At 43.1% G+C, this 22,245-nt stretch overlaps 4 protein-coding genes across 4 annotated transcripts; 2 read left to right on the top strand and 2 right to left on the bottom strand.

The window, feature by feature from the left end:
* Window positions 1-644: 644 nt before the first annotated feature.
* Window positions 645-1,851, bottom strand: LOC9635102 (proteasome subunit beta type-1). Its single transcript, XM_002991095.2, has 7 exons — window positions 1,700-1,851; window positions 1,533-1,640; window positions 1,390-1,471; window positions 1,192-1,321; window positions 999-1,141; window positions 856-942; window positions 645-792 (listed from the first exon to the last, which is right to left on the bottom strand). The coding sequence occupies exons 1-7, from the start codon at window positions 1,795-1,797 to the stop codon at window positions 718-720; spliced, it is 723 nt and encodes a 240-aa protein (XP_002991141.2). The 5' UTR covers window positions 1,798-1,851; the 3' UTR covers window positions 645-717.
* An 88-nt stretch (window positions 1,852-1,939) lies between these two features.
* LOC9635076 lies at window positions 1,940-2,797 on the top strand. Its single transcript, XM_002991121.2, has 3 exons — window positions 1,940-2,205; window positions 2,287-2,389; window positions 2,449-2,797. Exons 1-3 carry the CDS (start codon window positions 2,009-2,011, stop codon window positions 2,650-2,652), a joined length of 504 nt encoding a protein of 167 aa, XP_002991167.1. The 5' UTR covers window positions 1,940-2,008; the 3' UTR covers window positions 2,653-2,797.
* LOC9635101 (zinc finger CCCH domain-containing protein 32) lies at window positions 2,633-5,293 on the bottom strand. Its single transcript, XM_002991094.2, has 3 exons — window positions 4,988-5,293; window positions 4,746-4,856; window positions 2,633-4,681 (listed from the first exon to the last, which is right to left on the bottom strand). The coding sequence occupies exons 1-3, from the start codon at window positions 5,138-5,140 to the stop codon at window positions 2,795-2,797; spliced, it is 2,151 nt and encodes a 716-aa protein (XP_002991140.1). The 5' UTR covers window positions 5,141-5,293; the 3' UTR covers window positions 2,633-2,794.
* A 350-nt stretch (window positions 5,294-5,643) lies between these two features.
* On the top strand, window positions 5,644-6,941 carry LOC9635100 (fasciclin-like arabinogalactan protein 3). Its single transcript, XM_024664893.1, has 2 exons — window positions 5,644-5,758; window positions 5,923-6,941. The coding sequence occupies exon 2, from the start codon at window positions 5,934-5,936 to the stop codon at window positions 6,657-6,659; it is 726 nt and encodes a 241-aa protein (XP_024520661.1). The 5' UTR covers window positions 5,644-5,758; window positions 5,923-5,933; the 3' UTR covers window positions 6,660-6,941.
* The last annotated feature ends 15,304 nt before the right edge of the window (window positions 6,942-22,245 follow it).

The following is a 22,245-nucleotide window of genomic DNA, read 5'->3' as shown; positions in this document are numbered from 1 at the left end:
ATAGACTGTACACGGATCCGGTCAAGCGTTTAGTATACTTTCTCATAACGAAGATGAAAATGGCTGATAAATTAATTTCCAGCTTAGCAAAAACTAATTTCAAAATAAACGCACTTTTATTGATTACCTTAAAGAATGCTCTAATTAACTGTGAAAGATTTTGTATATTTGATCTTTAGAATCGTAAAATGATATCGGATTTGCACAAGCGTTTCAAACTATGTTTCAAGGTTTCTTGACATTCAAGATGGGCAGCAAAATTCTATGCACTATATTTTATTGCTCTCAAAGGGAAGGTGGTCCACATTCATTCACAAAGTCGATAGAAAGATATCAAAGGTACTGAGAATTGGAACCGAGAAATGAAGTTCTCCAAAAGAAACCATGAGAAGTTCACACTCAGGAATTACGGTGGATTGACCAGTGCATGTGTCAACACTCCCGAGTGATCTTGTCGCATTCATAAAATAGTCTTGAAGAAGGCATTTATAAGATGAACAATGGACTTACTAAAATGATACGAAGTCTTAAGAGGCACGGGACACTTTAGGCACTAGTATAAACCACTACCAATTTTCTCAGCTGCCCAACATGGAGCTGCGATCATAAGATTTTACTTTTCTTTCAGTGTGATCAATCTGATGAGAGAGAACGAGAGGAAATGAAACAATTGTCCATAAGAATCGAAGTTATACATAGCTCCTGCAAAGAGAGTGCCTAGTCTTTCTTGAGGTCTAAATACTCCTTGTGTATTCCATCCTTGTTGATGACCACAATCTCGAGTCCATCTCCCTGCAACACCACACACGTTTGCGTTGAGTTTCAAGCTCGATACACAGAAAAAGCAATACGAACGGTGTAGATCTGGCGCTCGGTAGCCGAAGCGAAAGTGTCCTTGACAATTTCCAGAGCCTCTTGTTCCGTAAGGGGCGTTGCCGTTTCCTGTAAGCTCCCGGCAGTCAGCAACAGAGAAGAATGAATCGCAAAGGATTTGTCACCCTTGGAGGATAAAGGAGAGGACTGGCAGACTTGAGCTGGTTATCCAGAATCGGCATTATCAACTCTGCACCGCTTCCCTGGGTACTATATCCTGTCCGCTCGTAAGAACCAACAGCGTCATAAGTGTAGACGCATCCCTTGCCTACAAGCCTCCACAAAGATTTAGACTTTGATGCTCTCTTCCACACGTACCTTCGGTGTCTAGACCACCAAGAACGTTGAAACTGTAGTATGGAAAGAAGCGTTTGTAATAGAGGGTGTTCGACAGGAGCTGCGCCATCGCTGGGCAAGACATTGGTTTCCCGTGCTGATGGTAGTAACCCTGTTTCAAGAGAAGCAAATAAAAAACAGCGGTCTAAGGCGAAAATCCGGAAACAAAGAGGATCGAACCTTTTGCCGGGCTTCTAGATTCTTTTGCAGAGTTCTCACATCCGCCTGGAAGCCAGAGGAAGCCATGACCGCAGTGTCTGAGCTGCGAAAGACAGGAAAGAAAAATCACATTTTGTTTCCAAAGTCACTAAAGAAAAACTTACAGCTTAAACAGCTTAGAATGGCCTCTGGTCAGTATGCTGTAGCCAAGCGACAATCTCGTGTCAGCTGCGACGATGCAATAATCCGATCCAGCAATCGCGACGCAAGTCCTGCGAAAATCCGTGATAATCTCGCCACAGGAAGCAAAGCGCGATCCAAGATCACTCACCCGCCATTGTTCTCGTAGGGGCTCCATGTCGCATGCTCCTTGAAGCCGTGCGCCATCTCCACATCCGCGCTCGTCCTCTTCGCTACCAGCACCGCCATTTCTTCCCTTCTTCCCGCAAACCCTAATCCCTAGGACAACAAGGTCGCCGGTTCAAACCCCGGCAGCAGCAAGGAGATCACAATCTAGCAATGAGTCGGTAAGTGGACACGTGTCAGACACGTGGATCTCCGCCGCCACTTGTTATATCAACGTTGGGTTTCTCTCTGCCCGGAAGCGTACGCTCTTTTTGTTTCCCTTCATTCGTTTCCTATGATCCAAAACGCGAGCAGCGCCCATGGCGGCGGCGGCGCGGAATCGCTCCAGAATCCACAGCCGCTGCCGCTCTCCTCCGTGAATCATCTCTCGCGCAACTGCCGCGACATCCAAGAATCGCTCAAGTTCTACGTCGATGTATTAGGGTTCGTGCCCGTCAAGCGCCCGAACGCTCTCGAGGTCCGCGGCGCCTGGTAAGAGCATCCCTCCTCCCTCTTTTCCCACTCTGTATCGATTGCGCTATCGATTTTTTTCGCTACGGATTGATCGTCCAGGTTGTACAACTATGGTATTGGAATCCATTTGCTCCAGCAAGAAAATGCGGGGCCTCCGCAAGAACACTCAATCAATCCTCGCGACGATCACATCTCCTTCCAGGTACGCGAAAGAAAAAAAGAAAATCTCTTCTCTTGTAACAATCCATCCACATTGTCCAGTGCGAGGATCTAGCTCTCGTCCAGAAGAGGCTGGGAGACGCTGGGATCAAATACGAGAAACGCATCGTCCAGGAGCGAGGGATCGAAGTGGAGCAGATCTTCTTCCACGACCCCGATGGATTCATGATCGAGATATGCACTTGCGAGCGATTGCCAGTGGAGCCACTGTCATCAAGCACTGGTAAAACTCGGGAAGATTTCTAGCCGCCTGTTCATCGTCAAGGACGGGGTCCTGTCTAAACAGGAACTTGAGAAAACAGTGGCTAGCTTAGAGCCATTAGAGGAAGAGGATCGCATCGAAGTGTCAATCCAGACCTTTTTGTTCGATCGATCAGAGAAATCAGAGTTACGAGAAGTATCCGCCTAGCTTCTTCGCGAAATCGTCGTCGTCATCGTCTTCGTCATCGTCACTCTCCTCTCGAGCAGTCACGGTGGTAGTAGTGATCTTGTCAGCGTGTACATGATGGTTGGCCACTCCATTGGCGCGGCTGTCTCGCTCTTCTCGCTCATCGCTCGCCACGATCACGCTCTCGTCATGGCGCCGGAGCTGCGAGAATTCCTCCCTGCGCTTGTCCTTGAGAATCTCGTGGAGCGGCTTGGGACCTTCAAAGTGTTGATCACCATCGTCCCCGCCACCGTTGAGCTCGCCGCCATGGAACTTCGACTCCCTGGAGATGTAGCTGCGCTTGGAGGAGCTCACCATCGCCACCTCCTCCCCGTCGAGCTTCCTCTTCTCGGCCCGGATCTGAGCCAGGCTCTTCGGTGCCGCGAAGTCCGATGGCTCCTCCCCGCCTGTTCTTCGGCTGAAGCCCAGGCCAAAGTTCCTCGCCTCGTAGCCCGGAGGAGATGCATCCTTCACAGGCCTACGATCGATCTGACCACCACCCCTGTACATGAAAGCGTCGGGAGGAGGATGCCGGTGGTGGAAGCGCTCGTTACTTCTCTCCCTCGATGATCTCCTGCCGCTGCTGCTGTTAAGTCTAGCCTGGTGGAAGTAGTTCTGAGCCCTGTCGCGCTCCCGACCCCTGGAAAAGTCGTCGCGATGCCTCTCCCGGTCTGTAAACTCCCTGGGAAACCTGTCATCGCCTTCTCGACCCGGGTAAACATCCAGCCTCCGCCGCCGCTCGAGAACGTTTCGCAGATCACCATTGTCGAGAAACGGCCGTGGGTCTTGATGGTTGAACCGTAGCCTCTCCTTGATGGACTGTGTCCGAACTTGTCTTGTTTGTCGGAAATAATCACGCTCCGGGTTGTCCAGCAGCGGCGGACGATCGAAGTCCATCCGGTCGTAGGGAGCGTCGTAGTCAGTGTACTCCCCCTGCTCGAACCTCCCGTTCTCATGCCGGATGCGATCATAGCTTTCACGCTCGTATAGTGGAGGTCCCGACTCGAATCCGCCAGTCTGGTTGTACATCTCGGAGTACTGAAACTCGTAGTCGTCGTCGAAACGATCGCCTGTTTCGTCATTGTTCCCGTGGAGGAACTCCGACTCCTCTGGCCCGTCGTCTACGAGCACATCAAACCCAGGCGAAGACTCTTCCCAACGTTCTTCCGGGTCTCGAGTGCCATTCTCTGCTCTTGAAGTCGTCATGAGAAGATCATCGTCCTCGTGCGTACTCGACACAGGCTCCGCGCTCTCTTCCGGCTCAGCTGCAACGCTTCTCGATCTGCCTGCTACACCGTTGCCATTCTCTGCCGGAGTGTAACCAGTAGGCTCTCTCGTGTATCGATCAACATTCTCTGCCGGGGTATAGCCAGTGGACCGATCAACATGAGATGGTGCTGGCTTCGCAACTTGAGCTGGCGGTGATGGCTTCACAACCGGCTTCGCTATTTGCGGTGGTGGTGCTGGCTTCGCAACCTGAGAAGCTGCCGGCTTTGCAACCTGAGTAGCTGCTGCCGCTGGCTTTGCAAGCTGAAAAACTGCCGCTGGCTTTGCAACTTGAGAAGGTGGCGCTGGCCTCGCTTCCGGCACTGCTGCTATTGCCTGCAGTTGTATGTCCACCGATGGCTTTTGTGCTGTCAAAGACGGCTTAGATGGAATGGCAGCTTCCGACCTTGGAGGAACTTCGAGCTCTGGAGGAGCAGTCGTGGTCAGCTTAGGAACACCGTGCAAGAAGGGACATCGATCGCCTTTCGCACAGTATCCTTGGATGAAAAAGTAGCACGGCGTTCGTCCTTTGTTGCTCGCGGGCTGCTGCTGTCCAGGAGTCGGATTTCCAGCTTCCAAAGGCTGGAGAGAACAACAAGGACAAAATCACTTAAAGCTATGATGCCAAGAGCTCTACAGTTCTTACCGGATGCCTAAATGGACAATCCCGATTCAAGCAGCTCCCCGATACCCAGTACCAGCAGTCGCGGGGGTTGATCCTCGCAGTCTCACTGTGTCTAAACTCGCATTCTTCCCCCTGCAAAAACAAATCACGCGCTGCCTGTCAGCTCGAGCTCGGCAGATCTGGCTGCTGCCAGCCAGCAGCCAGAAAAACACTAAACCCTAACTGCAGAAAGCCTCTACTCTCGCCCCGATCGATCGCAATACCTTCTTGCAAGTGAGCGGCGATGCCAGGAAGTAGACGCAATCCGTGTTCTTCTTGAGCGCCACATCCTCGGCGCTGGCCGGGGCGATGGCGCCCGGGGCCGCCGCCGCCGCCGCCGCCGCTAGCGTCGACGCATCGCCATTCGCCGTCGCCATTCCCGAATAAATCAAACCCTAGAACCTCTCGTGTGCTCCGCCATAGTCTCTCCTCTACCTAGGCCTCCTCCCTCTCCCGCAGCTTGTCTCCACTCAGCATTGAGCAGTACGCGCGTGACCTGGCACACCACATCGCCGTCCGATTCCACCACCACATCCGCCCGTCGATTCTCGATCCGGTCACGGGCTCGATCCCCCGGCCAGGCAAAGAGGTCCGCGGTTCGATACCTTTCACCCCGGCGGCCGGTGGATGGAATGGACACTCCAAAGAATGTGAGGGCGCCATATAAGGGCCCCAGTCGAAATGGCGTGCGGATGTGTCACGACCAGCTAACATATGCCAGCCTGGCCCAGTGAGAAAAAATTCTCACCAGCGTTAGGTGGTTACAAAGTGGACGTCCCACCACACATTCGCGAATATTCGCTGACGTGCCAGGGCAAACGGCCTCCACGTCGGCAGCGTAATTGACACGTCGGCTTTACTTTATTATTTCTAGGGCGTGTGTTCTTGAGCTTGGGGGTTTTAATAGCCAGGAGCAGGGGTTGCACTATCGCTTCACTTGGATCTCTTCGGCTCCGCGGCGCGCATCGATCGATATTCCGGTCTCCTTGTATCTGGTAATCTCTCGCTGTTGGGAAATCCCTCCAAATCTCCTGCATTGCAAGCAATGCAGGTTAGATCTGGAGCCCTTCCAGCGTTCTAGCCAGAATGTAGCTTAGATTTCGTGATTCCCCGGCCAGATTTCGAGGATTTCTCACCCCCGCGCTCTTCTTTTTCCCAGATTTCGGCAAGATGAAGATCCCGCTAGCTATGGCGCTTCTCCTCGCCGTCGCGGCCACCGCCGCGGCATTCAACGTCACCGAGGAGCTCCAGAAAGAACCCGACTACTCCGAGTTCAACGATTTGCTCACGAAATCCGGCCTCGCCAGCGACGTCAACACCAGAAACTCCATCACCGTCGCTGTTATTCCCAACTCCAAGATCGATCAGCTCCGCGGCAGCCTGGGCCAGACCGCCACTGAGAAGCAGCTCATCGACATCATCCGCGTCCACATCTTCCTCACATACATCAATCCCGCCGTGAAGAACGAGGATCAGCAGATCACGTCGCTCTACCAGACCACCGGCAAGGCCCCCGGGCAGGACGGCACGGCCAATCTCACCAACACCAAGGCCGGCCTCGACATCGTCATGTCCGGATCCAACACCACCATCGTCAAGAGCGTCAAGCAGATCGGCTACAACCTCAGCATTGTGGAGGTGGACAAGCCACTCACTCCCAATGGAGTTCTTCCGCAAGCTCCCACCCCAGCTCCTCCGCCAGGCACGGTCCCAGCTCCAGCGCCAGTTCCAGTGGCTCCAGCACCGATCCTTGCCCCGGCTCCCGGTCTCGCGGCTGCCACTCCCGCATCCACCAGGTCGCCTGGATCTGCCTCGGACCAATCCAGCGCTCCTCGAATTCTTGCCTCGACACTGCTGCTAGGGAGCTCGATTGTGGGCTTTGCTCTTCTTTGGTAGTGTCCGATTCTTTTGGAGATTTTGGGGATGGATCACAGGGAGGAGATGGATGGAAATGGAAATTCTCTTTGGTGGTGATGGTGGTGGTACCACCTCTCAGGTATATCATTCAATTTTTGCTCTCTCCTCACGCACACTAGACACACATACACACTTGCACTTTTCTATGTTCTTGGTACATACTTAGCTGCATTGTGATTTGAGTGGACTTTGGGTAGCTCCATGATTGATTTGTACTCGGGAGAGAACTTTGATTTCATAATTCTATTGTATCCTTCTTTATATGGATCGTGTTCTGGTTGAGATATAACTTAGGATCCATTGGAAGTACATTTGTAAAGCGGTAGCATGCACGTTGATATCGCTGGAGCATTATCCACATGTCAGAACGCGCAATTGGACTGGACAACCCAGGCAGCATTCAGAACGCGCATTCAAGTCTGAACTCAAGAATTCTTTGTCAACTTTATGCTGATTTCTTAGGGCAAGATCCAAACCCCGAAGCAAACGGAGAGTATTTAATGTCGTGAATCCCTACAGTAATAGCAATTTGGACAACATTGCTCTAAGGATATGGCGACGGAGCTTCTGGCTGGAGCCTCATGAGGGAGAAATAGCATGTTGTTCATCAGATCTTGAGCTCTCCCAAACTATCCTGAGCGACTGAGATCAATCCATGGTCGAAGATAATCGACGTGAAGCACACACAAGTGGCTTTTCTCCAAGCAGCCATGCTAAACACCGCTTGCTAGAGAGATTTTTTTTCCTTCTCATTCTCTTTCTGATGATCATGGCCGGAGAAAGATGTTCACGATTGTCAGTATCGTCTCAATGCTGCTTCTGGGCGCTTCTATTGCGACCGCTTCCACTGCGACTGCATCGCTCGATCGCTCTCTTCTTGGTCCCAAGGCAAGGCTTTCAATGATAAATCTCTCTTTTCTGTCTTCTAACCAGGGAATGGCTCTGTGTTAAACGATTTTGCCTCCATCAGGAGCGAGGAGTGCCCAGAAAGTTGTTTCAAACCGGCGCTGAGCTTGTGAAGCATGAGCCAAGAGAAGTTCCAAGCGGCACCGTATCCGACCCAAAGCAGTACCAGGGCAGCATTGCGAAGGACGACGCGGGGCAAATCGGTGCGTCTCCGGCTCCACAAAGCATCGGTCCCATGTTTGATGATTACTGTGATCCCCATTACAATGGCTTCGCTGGTCCCACTCCTCCACCGCCTCAAGAGCTCTCCTCGTCTTTGGCCTGCCAGAAAGCGATGATCAGGAACGGGCATCCAGCTCCATCTTTGTTCCCGGATTCCCTCTCTGCTGGTGAGGGATCGGTATTTCCGCACACGCTCGCGATCAATCGTGGTGACAAGAACGAGATGATAAATGTTGAGCCGGAGAGAAACGCTCCGACTGGTCGCAAACCCATCCATCACAGGATTGACACAAGCTTTCCATGACAAGATCTTTGTATCTTTGTTACAAATTTTGTCACGATGAATAAATTTACGTGAAAGTTGGCACGAGATTAATATTAAACAAGAAGTTGAGATGGCCGAGTTGGTCTAAGGTCAATGTTGCCACATACAGATGTGATAAGCACCACCTATGTTGAGATGGGCTTTGAGTTTATCTTCACCTTTGCCAAGTTTGCAACTTTTCCCAAGTTGAGGATGTTTTCCATGTCCTTTGCAACTGTAGATAATATGACCACCTCTGATAACAACTTCCTACCATTCCTTGGGGAGATAGGGATTTGGTGCAATATGTTCATATGGCATGGACTACTGAGTTGGTAGTTGATGTCATAACATGGAGTTGTGCTCCTTGAAGATGTGGTGTGTGTGGCAATTGATGGTGATATTGCTGGTCAACTATAGTCAACAGAGTCAAAATTCATTGATTCATCACAATTGTGATGAATCATCATCAATTGCATCCTCAGATGCAGACTCTGTTGACTATAGTTGACCAGAAATATCAACTCTTAGAAACATGTTACTCATTGAAAATAATATTTAGCTTAAGAAATAATTTTTAATATCAAAACTATATCTCATTAAAATAGACTTTTGTATTTTTGAATCAAACTTGAGCCAAAGTTTACTAGCATAGGCAATACAACGAAATTGACAGAGAGGGTTGATCCTTTTACGGCAGTAGTAAGAACATAGTGTTGTAGAGTTTAGAAACTTTTAGGCAATCTAGCAACATAAGGCATAGTACATCTAGTCTCAATAAGTTCAATTCATATGCTCACCTACTTCATTGTACTGTGGAGTATAAACTATAGTGAATTAGTGTTTGATCTAATAATTCAGAAAAGCTTGTAACATATACTCTTCACAACCATCTGAGTGAAAATACTTGAAAGCTTTGGCACAATAAAGTTTAAACTCATACAAAGCCTCAGTTTTCCCTGTTAAAAATTTGACAACAGTTGTCTATGAAGGTGATAATATATGACTTCTAATGTCAACTTTATCTCAGCCTCACAAAGGCCAAAATGACCAAGACTTTCACCTTGATATGTTGCCACCTTTAGAAATGGAAGATATTGTTGCTTACTTTCAATAGTAGATGGCTTAAATATAAGGGGTGATGGAGTAGTATTTAAACCATCAACTAGCTGTTGAGTTGCCAACTTTTGAATAATTTTATAATTAAAATATGTGCCATATATCAATAAAATAGTTGACTTCCTAAATAATAGTTATTGAAAAAAAATGCTTTACCCTAAATTTATATTGTTGCCTAACAGCTATTAAAGTTTAGAGATTTTTATGCTTGACTATAAGTTGAAGTTTCCATCATCTTTTCTTTAACTTAAGGGGCTCACAATTGAGTGGTGGTGTGGTGGAGCTTTTGAGGTAACTTGGGGTGGTTGAGTGGTGAGGAACCTTAAAAAAAGGTATAACATAGTCTAGTTGACCTCTTTGCCTTTGTTATTTAGCACAAGATTATAACATTAGTATTAAAGGAGTTGGTTGCAATGGTTAACCAAGATGAATGTTGGAATTTTATTGTTGATAGTAGTGTTAATGGTGATGTTGATAGAGTTACAAAGGTTTAGACTATCTATGATGTTATTCATAAACTAGGAACCTTCAATAAAAATCAACAAAACATGCAAAAGGCAATGTATGGCATAATGGCTAACAAGTGTGTTGAGGGACTTGAAGCTAGTAGTGATGGTGATCCAAGTAAAACTTTCTTGGTGGATTAACTCAAGATTTCAACTTTTTCCAGTGATAATGGTGTGAACAAATGTTTAGCTTGGTTAGCTAATATGAAGAAGTTCTTGGTTGGTAGAGGAACTCCAGATGTTAATGGCTATTTTAAAGGTTTGTGTGATGCAAGTCTTTGATGGTGGAATTAACTTGAGGAGTTTCATATTGCAAACAAGAAATCAGTAGTGTCTACTATAGATGAGTTTAAGGTTGCTTATTATTTATGTTTTACCCCTCACTATAACATAAAGAATGCTCACAGGGAACTTTGACATTTTCAGCAAGGGAAAATAACACTATTAAGAACCTTACTTGCTTGATTAGATTTGCATTACTCCCAACCTATAAAAACTTTACAGGCGCTCTTTAATAGACTTGACAATGATAAGCATAGGTCTCACAAGCATTTGAGGAGTCCTTTAGTCAAGAATCATTATGATGATTGTTGTGAATACAAAGATAAGAACAAATATCATAAGTTGAAATTTGTGATGGCTACTTTGGATGTGAAGGGGTCAAAAAAACTAAAGTTCTTTGTAAAGAATTATACACTATTGTGGTGAGATTGAACACTACAAAGCTTATTATCCATAACTGAAGAACAAATAGTAGAGTAAGAAAAATTATTAATCTTCTAGTGATGGTAAGTTGGAGAGTTGCAAAACTTTGCAACATGAGGATGATAAAGAAGATTGTTCTAGTTGAATGAAGAGATTTTTAATCCTTACTTGTCTATATGGAATAAAATAGAGGTTAAACACACTTTTGCATTAACTTTAATGCTGAAGAGTGTGTTTTGTGGTGGTCTAGTGAAAGTTTATTAGATAGTAAGAGTGTTGACAACTTTGTTTTAGCAAAGTTTATTGAAGAGTATGCCTTAATGATAAAAGGTGCAACAACCTCTATTTAGCATTTCAATTACTTGAGTTTAGATTTATTTAGTTAAGTATATCTTTTTTTGGCACATTGGTTTTGCTTGTAAAGAAGGATGGCTCAATATATACTTTGAATAAAAAAATAGTGAAGGATAACATACTAATACCACATATGGATGATACTTTAGACAAGTTTGATGAAGCCCAAATGTTTATCAAGACTAATATAAAGAGTGGATATCATCAAATTGCAATAAATGACATATATATTTCCAAGATGGTATTCAATATGAGCTTTAAACATTTTAAATTCATAATTATGCCATTTGATTTGAGGAATGCACCAGCCATATTTACTTTGTTGATGATGGAGGTGTTTAGGTATTATCTTCACGAGTTTGTGGAGATTTTTTTGAATGATATTCTTATTTTAAGCAATTATATGGAGCATAAGTTATATTGTCACAAACCTTATATGAAGAAATGCAAATATAAATTTGCAAAGTTAAAGGTGGATGTAACCTCTTAAATTTGGACTTCTCAGAAAGTCACCCAGCTCAATACTATTCAAACCCAAGCACGCTTAACCCCAACTACCCCAAGACCCTTAACTAATTGTAAAAAAGGGTGCACTTTTATTTATGGACCCTTTCCCTCTATATTTGAACTTCATGGATCGCTTTTCAAGTTGTTCTCTTTGGTTGCTTATAGTGGAGTAGTATAACATTTAAGGGTGTTAAGACAAATTTAAGGAAGGTGGTTGTGATAGAAAGTTAGCATACACTAACTTTAGTGATCGAGTTACATAATATTTTTAGTATGGCTAGTTATTATTGACATTTCTAATGCAAGTTTGTAGCATAAAAATGTGTTATTTAAGTGGAAGAAGCCATAAAAGGATAGTTTTGTAGAATTGAAATAGTTATGGAGTAAGGCTCTAATGCATTGCTAATCCATCAAAACTTTATAAAATGACATGTGATGCAAATCATTATGCACTGTCAGGAATCCCCCAATTTTTGCCACATTCCTGACTCTCGCCGGATTCCTGACTTACAGACCACATTCCTGACTCTTGAGATACTTCTCTATTCCTGACTCTCGAGACACTTCCTTATTCCTGACTCTCGAGACACTTCCCTATTCCTCACTCTCTGATTTCCCGTACGATTCCTAAGTCTCGAGCCACATTCCTGATGATGATGTGGTGCCTCCTCGACCTTAGCTATATTTAGGCCGTCCTCGATCCAAAAGTGGTGGAGCTTCATCAACCTATAATATATATAGGTTAGCCTTGTACCATTTTTCCACAATCTGAATCAACGCCAGTCTAAGGCTTTTTCTTCGTTTCCACTAACTTTTCTCTTTGTCTTCTGCATTTTTCAGTTTTGATCTTGTTGAGGGTTTTGACAGTTTGATTCAGATTGTGTTTTTTTCATTTTTTACTTTAACTCGTTTTGATTGTTTGACTGCCTTTGTCTTTTTTCCCCCTTTTTCTTTCTTCTTTGCTGATGGAGTCTCCAAGCCATCCTGATTTCTTTGCCAAAGTCCTTGCAAAAATCCAGTCTGAGAATACTGAGCTGAAGGTGACCCTTCTTCGCATGCAGTAGGAGCTTGCTTCACTTTCGGCTCAAGGATCCAGCAAGGTTCTTGAACTGAAAGTGAGTTTCCCGGCAAAATTTTTAAGCAAGCATTCGGAGCTTCGCGGATTCCTGAACTAGATAGAGCTGATCTTCGCACTTCAACATCAGCGGTACCCCACTCTTGAGTCTCAAATCGGCGCAATTAGGACGTTGCTCAAAGGTGTAGCTTTGTCATAGTTTTCTCCTCTCTTGGAAAAGAGCATGAAAGGGGTCGTGGTTCCGGAGCTGATGGATCTTCAATTGTTCAAAGAGAAGCTTGAAGTATGTTTTGGCGACACAGATCGGGTTTGAGTTGCCACCACAAAGATGAGACGTCTCTCTTAAGGGTCTCATCCTGCATTGATCTATGCTGCAAAGTTCCAACTCCTTGCTTTGGACACTCAGTGGGATGAGTGGGCCTTGATTGATCAATTTCATTTTAGCCTCAATAATAGTGTCAAGGATTTGTTGCTCACCATAGAGGATCCCACGGATCTATCAGACGCCATCAACAAAGTTGTTCGATGTGACAATCGTCTCTTTGAATGTCATCAGGAAAGTCGCCGCGCTGCCATTTTCCCGTCCCAGACTCAAGAATCCTAGCTTGAGTCTTCGGGGCATACTCCTGAACCTACTGCTCCGGTCCTGATGGATATTTCTGGTACTCCCCGACTCATTAGAGGGAAATTGAGTCCTGCTGAGAAGCAACGTCGAATATCTCATAATCTTTGCCTCTACTGTGCTGATCCTAATCACAAAGCAACTGTGTGTCCCAAGAAGCTTCCCCGACTACTTGAGTTCACTCTGCCTCAAAGTCCACCTCTGTTACAATCGGGAAATGACACTGTCCAAATAGAGTAGGAGTTGTCTGTTTGGACTCCCCGAATAAAAATCACTTTTCTTCTTTATCAAGCTCCTCACCACCTTTTATCAAAGCCACCACCAATTCCTGCAACTTCCGCATCCTATGTCTCCTTTCTTTCATTGGACAATTAGGACTCAAGGCTCTGGCACTACTGGACTCGGGTGCAACTTCCTGCTTCATGGACACGGACTTTGCTACCCGACTTCACGTTCCTCTTTCTCCTACCATATGGGATCTGAGGGTTGAAGGCATTAGCGGGCATTTTGTGTCTCTATCTTCTGGAATTAGGGAAACGTTACCCGTTCGAGTACACATCGGGTCCACCATCATCGATATTGCCTTCAACGTCATCAACAGCAAGTCCTCCTTTGTGATGCTTGGCTTTCCTTGGTTCCAACTACATCAACTTCAGATCTATTGGAAGAAATTATGGCTCGTCTCAACCACATCACCATCTCCCACGGCTTCTTCTGCTGTTCATCGAGTCCGAATCAAGAAAAGTTCCCTAAACTCAAATCGGGGTTTTGTTCCTAACTCTATGAAGTTTTCACCCTCTTCTTTTTCCTCTCTTCCATCTTACACTGGATAGTATCCTCGTATCATCATTCCATTTAGTTGTACACCTCCTTCTATCTCCAGAATCACTATGAAAAAACTCCTTCATGAAGAATCTATTTTCCTTTTTGCTTTGCATGTTTCTCTTGTTAGTCTTCTTAAGAAGTATCATGATTTTGGGGATGTGTTTGACAAGAAAAAAGCTAGTGTACTACCTGTTCATCGGCCTTATGACTGTCCCATTGAGTTACAAGAAGGAACGTCACCTTTGTGGGGGCCTATCTACGGGTTATCCCCGTCCGAGCTTAAGGCCCTCAAAGAGTACATGGATGAGAACCTTGCCTCGGGGTATATTCAACATTTGGAGTCCCTGGCTGGAGCACTTGTCTTCTTTGTCAAGAAGAAGGATGGGAGTTTGTGGCTAATCATCAACTACCGAGATTTGAACAAGGTAACTGTTCAGAACCATTATCCACTACCCCTGATCTCGGACCTATTGGAACGCCTTGGCAATGCTCGCTTCTTCACCAAAATCGACCTCCGTGGAGCATACAATCTAATCTGGATCCAGCTTGGTGATGAATGGAAGACTGCGTTCCGAACCCACTATGGCCATTTTGAGTACACTGTCATGCCATTTGGCTTGACAAATGCTCTAGCAGTTTTCCAACACATGGCAAATGATGTCTTTCGGGAGTTTCTTGATCAGATAGTGATTGTCTACCTTGATGACATCCTCATCTACTCAAAAACTTAGGAGGAGCATGACGAGCATGTGTGCAAGGTGCTAGCGAAGCTGCGGGAACATAGCCTATATGCGAAGCTTGAGAAATGTTCCTTTGATCAGGAGTCTGTGGAGTTCCTTGGGTACATTGTCACTCCTGAGGGTATCACGATGGATCCTACCAAAGTCAAGACTATTCTTGAATGGGAGCCTCCACAATCAATGTCAGACGTTTAGGTTTTCCTTGGCTTTGCCAACTTCTACCGCAAATTCATTGATCACTACTTTGACATTGTCCTTCCTCTCGCACATCTCACTCGCAAAGATGTTCCCTTCTCTTGGTTTGCTATTGCCCAGCAAGCCTTCAACACACTCAAGGCGGCCTTCAGTTCTACTCTTGTTTTGATTCACGCTGATCCCTCACAACCTTTCTTCATCGAGGCTGACACCTCCGACTTTGCCATCGATGCTATGCTGTCTCAACTCGGAGCGGATCAAAAATTTCACCCAGTCACTTTCCATTCTCGGAAATTCCAACCTACGGAGATCAAATACGAAATCCACGACAAGGAGCTCCTTGCCATCGTGGATTCTGTTGGAGAGTGGCGTCGTTTCTTGGAGGGGGCGGGCCATCAAACAACGGTCTGGACAGATCACAAAAATCTCAAGTATTTTGCCATTATGAAGTGGCCTTTAGTCACTATAATGTCTTTAGGCCACTTCAGGCCACATGGAAGGAGGACATTATAGTGACTAAACCTAATGTGATACCTAAAGAATGGTTAGTTGTTAATAGGGCCACACTCATCTCAGATGATATTGAAAACTTTGAGAAATCTAATTTCAATCTTGAGAGGAAAGTTGAAGACATAAGTAACAAAACCAAGACTATTCCCACAAAGATACATAGAAAGTCAAGAAAAAAAAAGGTAAGGTAGTTAAATTTATTAATACTGTCTCCAAATAAAAGCATGGTAAAATAAACTTGGCTCAAATGCTTAAGTGTGAGATTCTCTCCATACAGTACATCATTACGCTTGCAAAGGAGTACATAATCAAAATAAAAGGTGAAGAGTATACAATCATCATTTAAGACTTTCTTTTTTGCACATGTTTAGATTTCATGAAGTGTGAGGAACATGAAAAAGCATATGCTCTTTGCAAGTATATGTATTACATCTTCATCAACATATTACACTAAGATCCTAAAGTGGATATTTATATATATTAAGCAAGCCTTACTTTCGCTAAGTTGCAGAAGACTTTTGGAGTTAACTAGATCTTCCAAGATTATTAATTTTTATTCTATTATACTCTATATAATTAATAAAAAACATTTTTTCATTTCACTTTTCATTTTATATACTTGCAAGTGTTCTTTTCACAATATTGCCCATAGTACTTATGTATCTCAATTTCTGTCTTTAGCATCTCAAAAAATATTTCATGGTAGTCTTTTGGGTGTGTTGTGAGAGCATATATACCATCATATTGATCATTGCCATTGTTTCCACTGAAAGCCAAAAAACATATAAGGCATTTCTTGAAAGTCACAAAATTGCAATTTCCTAAAATAAATATAAGAGCATTCTTTTTTACTCAATTTGATGCACCCTTTGTCATTATATTTATTTCCAACTCTTAATCACTATCTTCACTATCCTTTTTTTTTTTTCTTGTATGGTTTGATTGTGTTGTGCAATGGGACGACTATTGCAACTTTTAGCCCTTGAATTACCACTCTGGGAAGAAAGATTGCAAAAGTTAAAATTACCAATAGAACCTACTGATGTTTATATATATTTCCCTCTCTTAGAATAAAAGTGCAAGTGAAGATTTATAAATTCTAAATACTATACTATAGCAAACCCCTTAAAAATGTATTCAAGAGAAAAACTAAGTCTCTATTTTATATACAACAAGATTACATCAACAGTTGGTTTTTTCCTTTCAAATGGTTATATGGTCTTATATAATTTTTTTTTAAAATTTAATAATTTTTAAATTTTGACAAACTTGATATTTACTAGCCAGAAAGTATAGAGTATAGATTTAAGGAAGTGACAAGAATACTTTTTCTGCAAATATCTTATTTTATGTTCTAACAAACATCCCTATTATGGCATATAATTAATATTTAAATTGTTAGAACAAGAATATTTCTTTAGAACATTTTTATCTATATAATTTGTAGAGAGTTGTGAAATTATTAGGTTTGCCACAACCTTAATATTTAAGTTTATAATTTGTATTAAATTACAATTAAAATTTGAACTCAACTCGTGAGCTCAACTTCTTAGCTCATGAGCTCAAGAGTGGCCTGCACTCAAAGACTGTTGTGAATGAGACTGCGGGTATCAATATTACTTATTGGTGAGTCTTTTTTTATATTCTTTTATTGCTATGATGGCAAAATTGATATTGCTAGACTCTTTATCAAACCCTCTTATGTTAGTGGAGTTAATAAATATTTCAAGTGTACTTAGACTGTAGATTTGCAATCTAACATCATTCTATATTTAGTAAGTTTTTATAATTGTTCCAAAAACTAACTCCTAGTATGAAAGCCCAAAGCATGCTACATATAAGGGGTGGGTTCCAAATTTATAATAAGGTTGGATATGGCTGATCAACCTAAAGTATAGTCTACTTCCTACTTATGTGTTTACCTTTGTTTTATGTCTAACTTGAGTTTAAACCCAAGTTCCATACCATATAGTTGGTGATGTACTTATGTCCTCGCATTAAACTACTAGTATGCTGAAATGGTGTCAAACTCCATTTAACTCTATTTTACATGTTGGTTCTAACAATAGGATGTTAGATACTCTAGAACTATTCCAAAGTTACTTCATACTTTTATCTTTTTTCTCTTTAGGTTATATGCTCAAGAGTCGTTCCATGCTTCGATTAGCTACCCTTGGCCCACATGTCCAAACTTCCACTCTATGGTTATTCTATGGTAAAACATCATAAAGTAAAGGGTGAAAATTATATGTTAAAACACCATATTTCAATTGAGGAAGAAATATCTTATAGCATTCCCAAACACACTAGTAAAACTATTAAGTTAAGCAGTTAAAAATAATAATGGCATACTCATTGTTAATAGTCAACTATTGAAAAGATCAAACCCCACCATCTCAAATAAATGGAAAACTACAATTGACTTCAATTATTCTTCCGCAATACAAAGGAAAGTTTTACAAACTTAGCACTGAATGCAACTATGCACATATTAAATGATATTATATCATATTTCTAGCCTATAGAAAGACTTGCATAACTTTTCAGTCATATGACAATATCCTATATACCTACCTAAAATAGGAGTTATAGTAAATATGGAGGAAGTGTGGAATAAAGATTAAAAATATTACTAATTGTAAATGGTCATTAGAATTAATCTCCATAAAGTAAAAAAAAAAGTTGTTCTTAAGGAGATATTAAGAATGTAAATGCCAAAATGACAAGTTATTAAAAAGTGATGCAAAATTGTTAAACTCATTAAGAAGTTTTTGATCTATAGCTCATTCATTTAAAGAAGGTAAATCCAACTTTACATCTTATTGTTATTAGCATCAAATATGGTAACCATTAATGGTACAAAATTCTCATCCAAAAAATCTACTGATGGTGAAACAATAGGCCCTTTAGAAACAAGAGAAAAGAGAGAAGAAAAAAAAAGATCTTAAGAAAGAATATCAACATTATGTAAGTGATTAAATTTTTATTTTACCTTAGTCACTTAACTACATTTTCATCCATTTAGAGGAGTTTCACTTATAACCTTCATAAGTTCTCATTCTATCTTAAGGTACTTGCTAAGTCCCAAAGGCCACATTACATTTGCACTTGGTCGAAGTGTTTTATATGTCCAAATCTAGTTGCAAACACCCAAAGGTATTACTAATATCCCAACCTTTTATGCTAAAGCTTTATTTATTCTCATTATCTCATTAGTAATATAAAACCACCCATATAACAAACTTGTCTCTCCAGAACCAAACCATCCATTTTAGGTGTGGTCATTTTATAACCACTCTTATGATGTCCTAAGATATAGGTGAACACCATTCTTTAATACTTCTTTTTTGATCCCCACCAAGTCTTTCTTTATTCACAATAGTGTTTATATTGAGTTAGGGCTTAAAGGCCCATCCACTAAATTCCATTAATCACCAATACTTATTACCAAGTAAAAGGACCATCCTTCTTCTTTCCACTATCACTATACCCATTACCAAGTAAAAGGACCATTTTTTTTCTTTCCACTATTAAGGATTTTAAAATAACATTTCAAAACACAGCAACCAACACAAGTCTCATGACCTTCCATCACTAAAGTACCCTAGCCACATGATTAGAGTAAAGTTTCAATAAGTGATACAAAATATCTAAGTAGATAATGCCACTCATATTTGGATTTGAAGCATTAACCATTCCATCTCCTTTTGGATTAAAACAAACCCAAAAAAAATAATAGTATATATTCTTATATAAAAATAATTATAAAACATATTATAAAAAAAATTCAAAGGAGCCCATGTACAGCTTTGCACTCTAGAACTTCTATGGGTAGCAAGAAGAATAACCTTTTAGCATTTTTTTTATCTGCTACAGCGTTCTGGTGTCTGTGGAGTGAGCACTGACCACAGCAGCAACCCCAGCAGTGGCTCATGGCTTGACAGCAAAAGCATCGGTCCTCAAGATACTCAAGAAGAAAACTGCAGTTTTAGACATAGAAATGTCTGGAAACGAAGACATGTGAGGCGAGGTGGAGTTTTGCAACGTCAGCTTTGCGTATCTCTCGAGCATGGAAATGCGCTCAGGAAACAAATGGCACTGGTAAACCAGGAACCAGCTTTGTTTGCAATGAGCATGAGAGATCGTATGGAAGACAAGGCAAACGCACATTTATCAGGTAACAAAGAAAGAAGGATGCATGGCAGTGCTTTACCAGAGGGATACGAAACAAATGCTGGCGAAGGGGGCCATCCTTCTCTCGAGAGGATAAAAGCAAGCTCTTGAGCAGTGATAAAAAAAGCCACGATTCTTCTCAACAAGCTCTCGATGGTGAGTCCGAGTCCGCCGTCTCGCAAGCCCTGGACGACAATCGTTGTTGACGATCCGGCCGGAGATCTCATCGCAGTCACAAGAGCTACTGCCCAATGGCTGATACTTCGCTCCGATCCACTCTCAGCTCTAGCAATCGAGGAGGAAAACGTAACTAGGGTTGCTAGCGCCTTGCCGCAGTGCCGCCATAAATCCTAAATAACATTGTGATGGAGTCTAGGCCTAGAGATTGATATATATCGTTCTTCCTTGACGAATATGGCAGCCGATTCCATTTTCTAGAATATTCAGATGCAGATACCGACTCTGTGGGATATTTGGATTCTGATTCCATAGATGAAAGTTATCCATGCTCCACCGCGTGATTCAGTGTAGGCTGTGATCATCACGTCCTCACAAGAGGAAGAGAATTTTTCACGGTCAGAAAAAGTTTGCAAAAGGGAGTTCTGCCACATTTGAAAGTCTCCTGGAGTTCGCAGAAGCTGTATTCCTCTCAATATTGAGCTCGCCTTAGTACATACAGCTATATAGAAAGGTCAAAGATTGATGCTGTAAACAAAGGAAAGGCAGACTATATAGATGTTACAACCATATAAATACACACTTATATATACACGTCGTGTCGTGGAGGACGCTTCAGTGCGTGCTCAAAGAACACAAAATCGAGGGATTCGTCTATGTGATCGAGAACGCGTTTGCAAGCAGGGAATATGGTGAACTCCCCGGGGCGATCGCAAAGGAAGAAACACGAGCTTCGCCGGATCACTTCCACCCGGAACGAAAGCATTCTTGGTACCTCCAACGTAGGCCCATACTGCTGGTTCGTGGGGATAAATCCGTAATCCAGAGTCATGCCACCCTCTACATTCCTGGCGTGGCTGCAAGCATTCAGCACGGAAGCAAAGCTCGACTCAACAGGCTGCTGCATTATCTCCTAGAGTTTATGGTAGCCGTTACGAGCAAGCATCGAACATCTCGCTGCGGCATCGTACCCATATAGGGCATATGCTGCAACCAAGAAAGGTGTGTACGAGCAAACCCACAAAAAATAATTCCTCGGCCTCGCCAACACGTTCGTTATTTGAGTACGCTTCCAGCATTGCATTGCGTCCCTTCTCATGCAAAACATCAAAAATGATCTTTGCCACTTGAAGATGCCCAAACCGGGCATATGCTGTAAGCATTGGAGGCCACGCCATAGAATCTCGCATAGAATCTTTAAAAAAATTCATGGCTTTCAATCATCGCCCCCCAGGAAACAATGCTTCTGGCATGGAATCGACCCGTTCAAGTGGCGAAGATTAGGCAGACAGCATCGCATTCCCCGGCAAGAGCACGCCATGAGAGCATTGCAGTCCACGACACAAGATCATATGCCGGCATCAAGTGATAGAGCTCCATGGCCGATCTGAGATCGCGTTCCGTGCATCCAACCCAAAAGCGCCTACGATCTAGACTTGGCTTTCCGTAAGCCGATATCATGGAGTTCCATGACTGACCCGGCATTGAATTGAAGATCTCGCGAGTTTTGTCAATATGGCATACGCTGCGAGCATCGTCGTCCAGGAGATCACATTCCTTTCCGGGAAGCGATCAAAGAGAGTAGACGCCAAACAAGGTTTCCTAACCAGTATCGTGTTCCAGAAACTGTAAGTATTGATACTAATCCATCCTTAGCTGTTGAGCACACAGAAAGCTTAAACATTTGGAATATCTCTCTCTCTCTCTCTCTCTCACTCACATCTGTGATGATTTATATCCCTTCTTTATGGAAAGATTCGTGCTTTAGAGTTGATCATGCTTACGTCAAAGGGCAACTCACCGGACAATAGAGTGAAGTACTTTTGTTCAAGAACGCTACTCAATAAAGAACAACAATCAGATAAGTTTTCACCGTTCCAAAGAATCGACAGGTACGTATTTGTGCGCGCGAGAGAGACTCGAGAGCTTTTCTCTGAGAGAACTGATTGATTGGATTCTTTTATGCCTTGGCAGCTTTGTATCAGAGCAAGACTAACGAGAAATTCTCCGATTCTTCTTCCCGTGATCAAGGGTGATTATTCCAGGGACGGAAATGATGAGGCGTAATAGGATTGATATTTTCGGATATGGAAATTATTCCTTTACGGCCGGACACATATTCGCGGCCATCATATTAGCACCCAAGCTATTAAAGCCTGGAATGTGTGAACCTTGGACATAGTAAAAATACTCCATGTACCATGGAGTGTACAAATGATGCACCCGGGGGTTGCCACATTTGGAAATCAACTCTGGTGGCACGCACACCCCAAATGAGGGAATGTCTCGTCACCGCCACCATGCATGCACCGATTTAGGGCTCTTAAGTTGCCGCCACCCTGCAATTGGAAATACTAAAAACCCTTGGAATGATGGATTGGAGCGTGTGGTTGATAGGACTCGAACTAATCTAGACCAACTATATCGGTCGGTAATCAGTTCCTTCCTAATCTTACATTCAGTTTAAAGGAAAAAAAAAGGCTTTTAAAGTGAATTAGTTGGGGTATTTATTTTAATTATTTCCTTGTATTCGTCACGAGTTCCCAAATTCCAGTGTTTTACTATAAAGCCTGTTAGATTGCTCCATAGATTTGGTCATGCTTGTTAAGTCGAAGAAGAAGAAGG

The sequence above is a fragment of the Selaginella moellendorffii genome, unplaced genomic scaffold (genome assembly GCF_000143415.4).
Source record: "Selaginella moellendorffii unplaced genomic scaffold, v1.0 SELMOscaffold_115, whole genome shotgun sequence".
Classification (NCBI taxonomy): domain Eukaryota; kingdom Viridiplantae; phylum Streptophyta; class Lycopodiopsida; order Selaginellales; family Selaginellaceae; genus Selaginella; species Selaginella moellendorffii.
Note: the sequence above shows the minus strand (reverse complement) of the source record. Positions and strands in the feature narration are given on the sequence as shown.

What these genes read in the sequence shown, in the direction of transcription:
- LOC9635102 (XM_002991095.2), bottom strand. Translation starts at nt 1,797, where the DNA reads ATGGCGGTGCTGGTAGCGAAGAGGACGAGCGCGGATGTGGAGATGGCG. An exon ending in TGGTGGTCTAGACACCGAAG is followed by an intron (nt 1,142 to 1,191) that starts GTACGTGTGGAA and finishes GGAGGCTTGTAG; the next exon opens with GCAAGGGATGCGTCTACACT. An exon ending in CCGAGCGCCAGATCTACACC is followed by an intron (nt 793 to 855) that starts GTTCGTATTGCT and finishes GTGGTGTTGCAG; the next exon opens with GGAGATGGACTCGAGATTGT.
- LOC9635076 (XM_002991121.2), top strand. Translation starts at nt 2,009, where the DNA reads ATGATCCAAAACGCGAGCAGCGCCCATGGCGGCGGCGGCGCGGAATCG. An exon ending in CTCGAGGTCCGCGGCGCCTG is followed by an intron (nt 2,206 to 2,286) that starts GTAAGAGCATCC and finishes TTGATCGTCCAG; the next exon opens with GTTGTACAACTATGGTATTG. An exon ending in ACGATCACATCTCCTTCCAG is followed by an intron (nt 2,390 to 2,448) that starts GTACGCGAAAGA and finishes CACATTGTCCAG; the next exon opens with TGCGAGGATCTAGCTCTCGT.
- LOC9635101 (XM_002991094.2), bottom strand. Translation starts at nt 5,140, where the DNA reads ATGGCGACGGCGAATGGCGATGCGTCGACGCTAGCGGCGGCGGCGGCG. An exon ending in CGCCGCTCACTTGCAAGAAG is followed by an intron (nt 4,857 to 4,987) that starts GTATTGCGATCG and finishes TTGTTTTTGCAG; the next exon opens with GGGGAAGAATGCGAGTTTAG. An exon ending in ATTGTCCATTTAGGCATCCG is followed by an intron (nt 4,682 to 4,745) that starts GTAAGAACTGTA and finishes TGTTCTCTCCAG; the next exon opens with CCTTTGGAAGCTGGAAATCC.
- LOC9635100 (XM_024664893.1), top strand. Translation starts at nt 5,934, where the DNA reads ATGAAGATCCCGCTAGCTATGGCGCTTCTCCTCGCCGTCGCGGCCACC.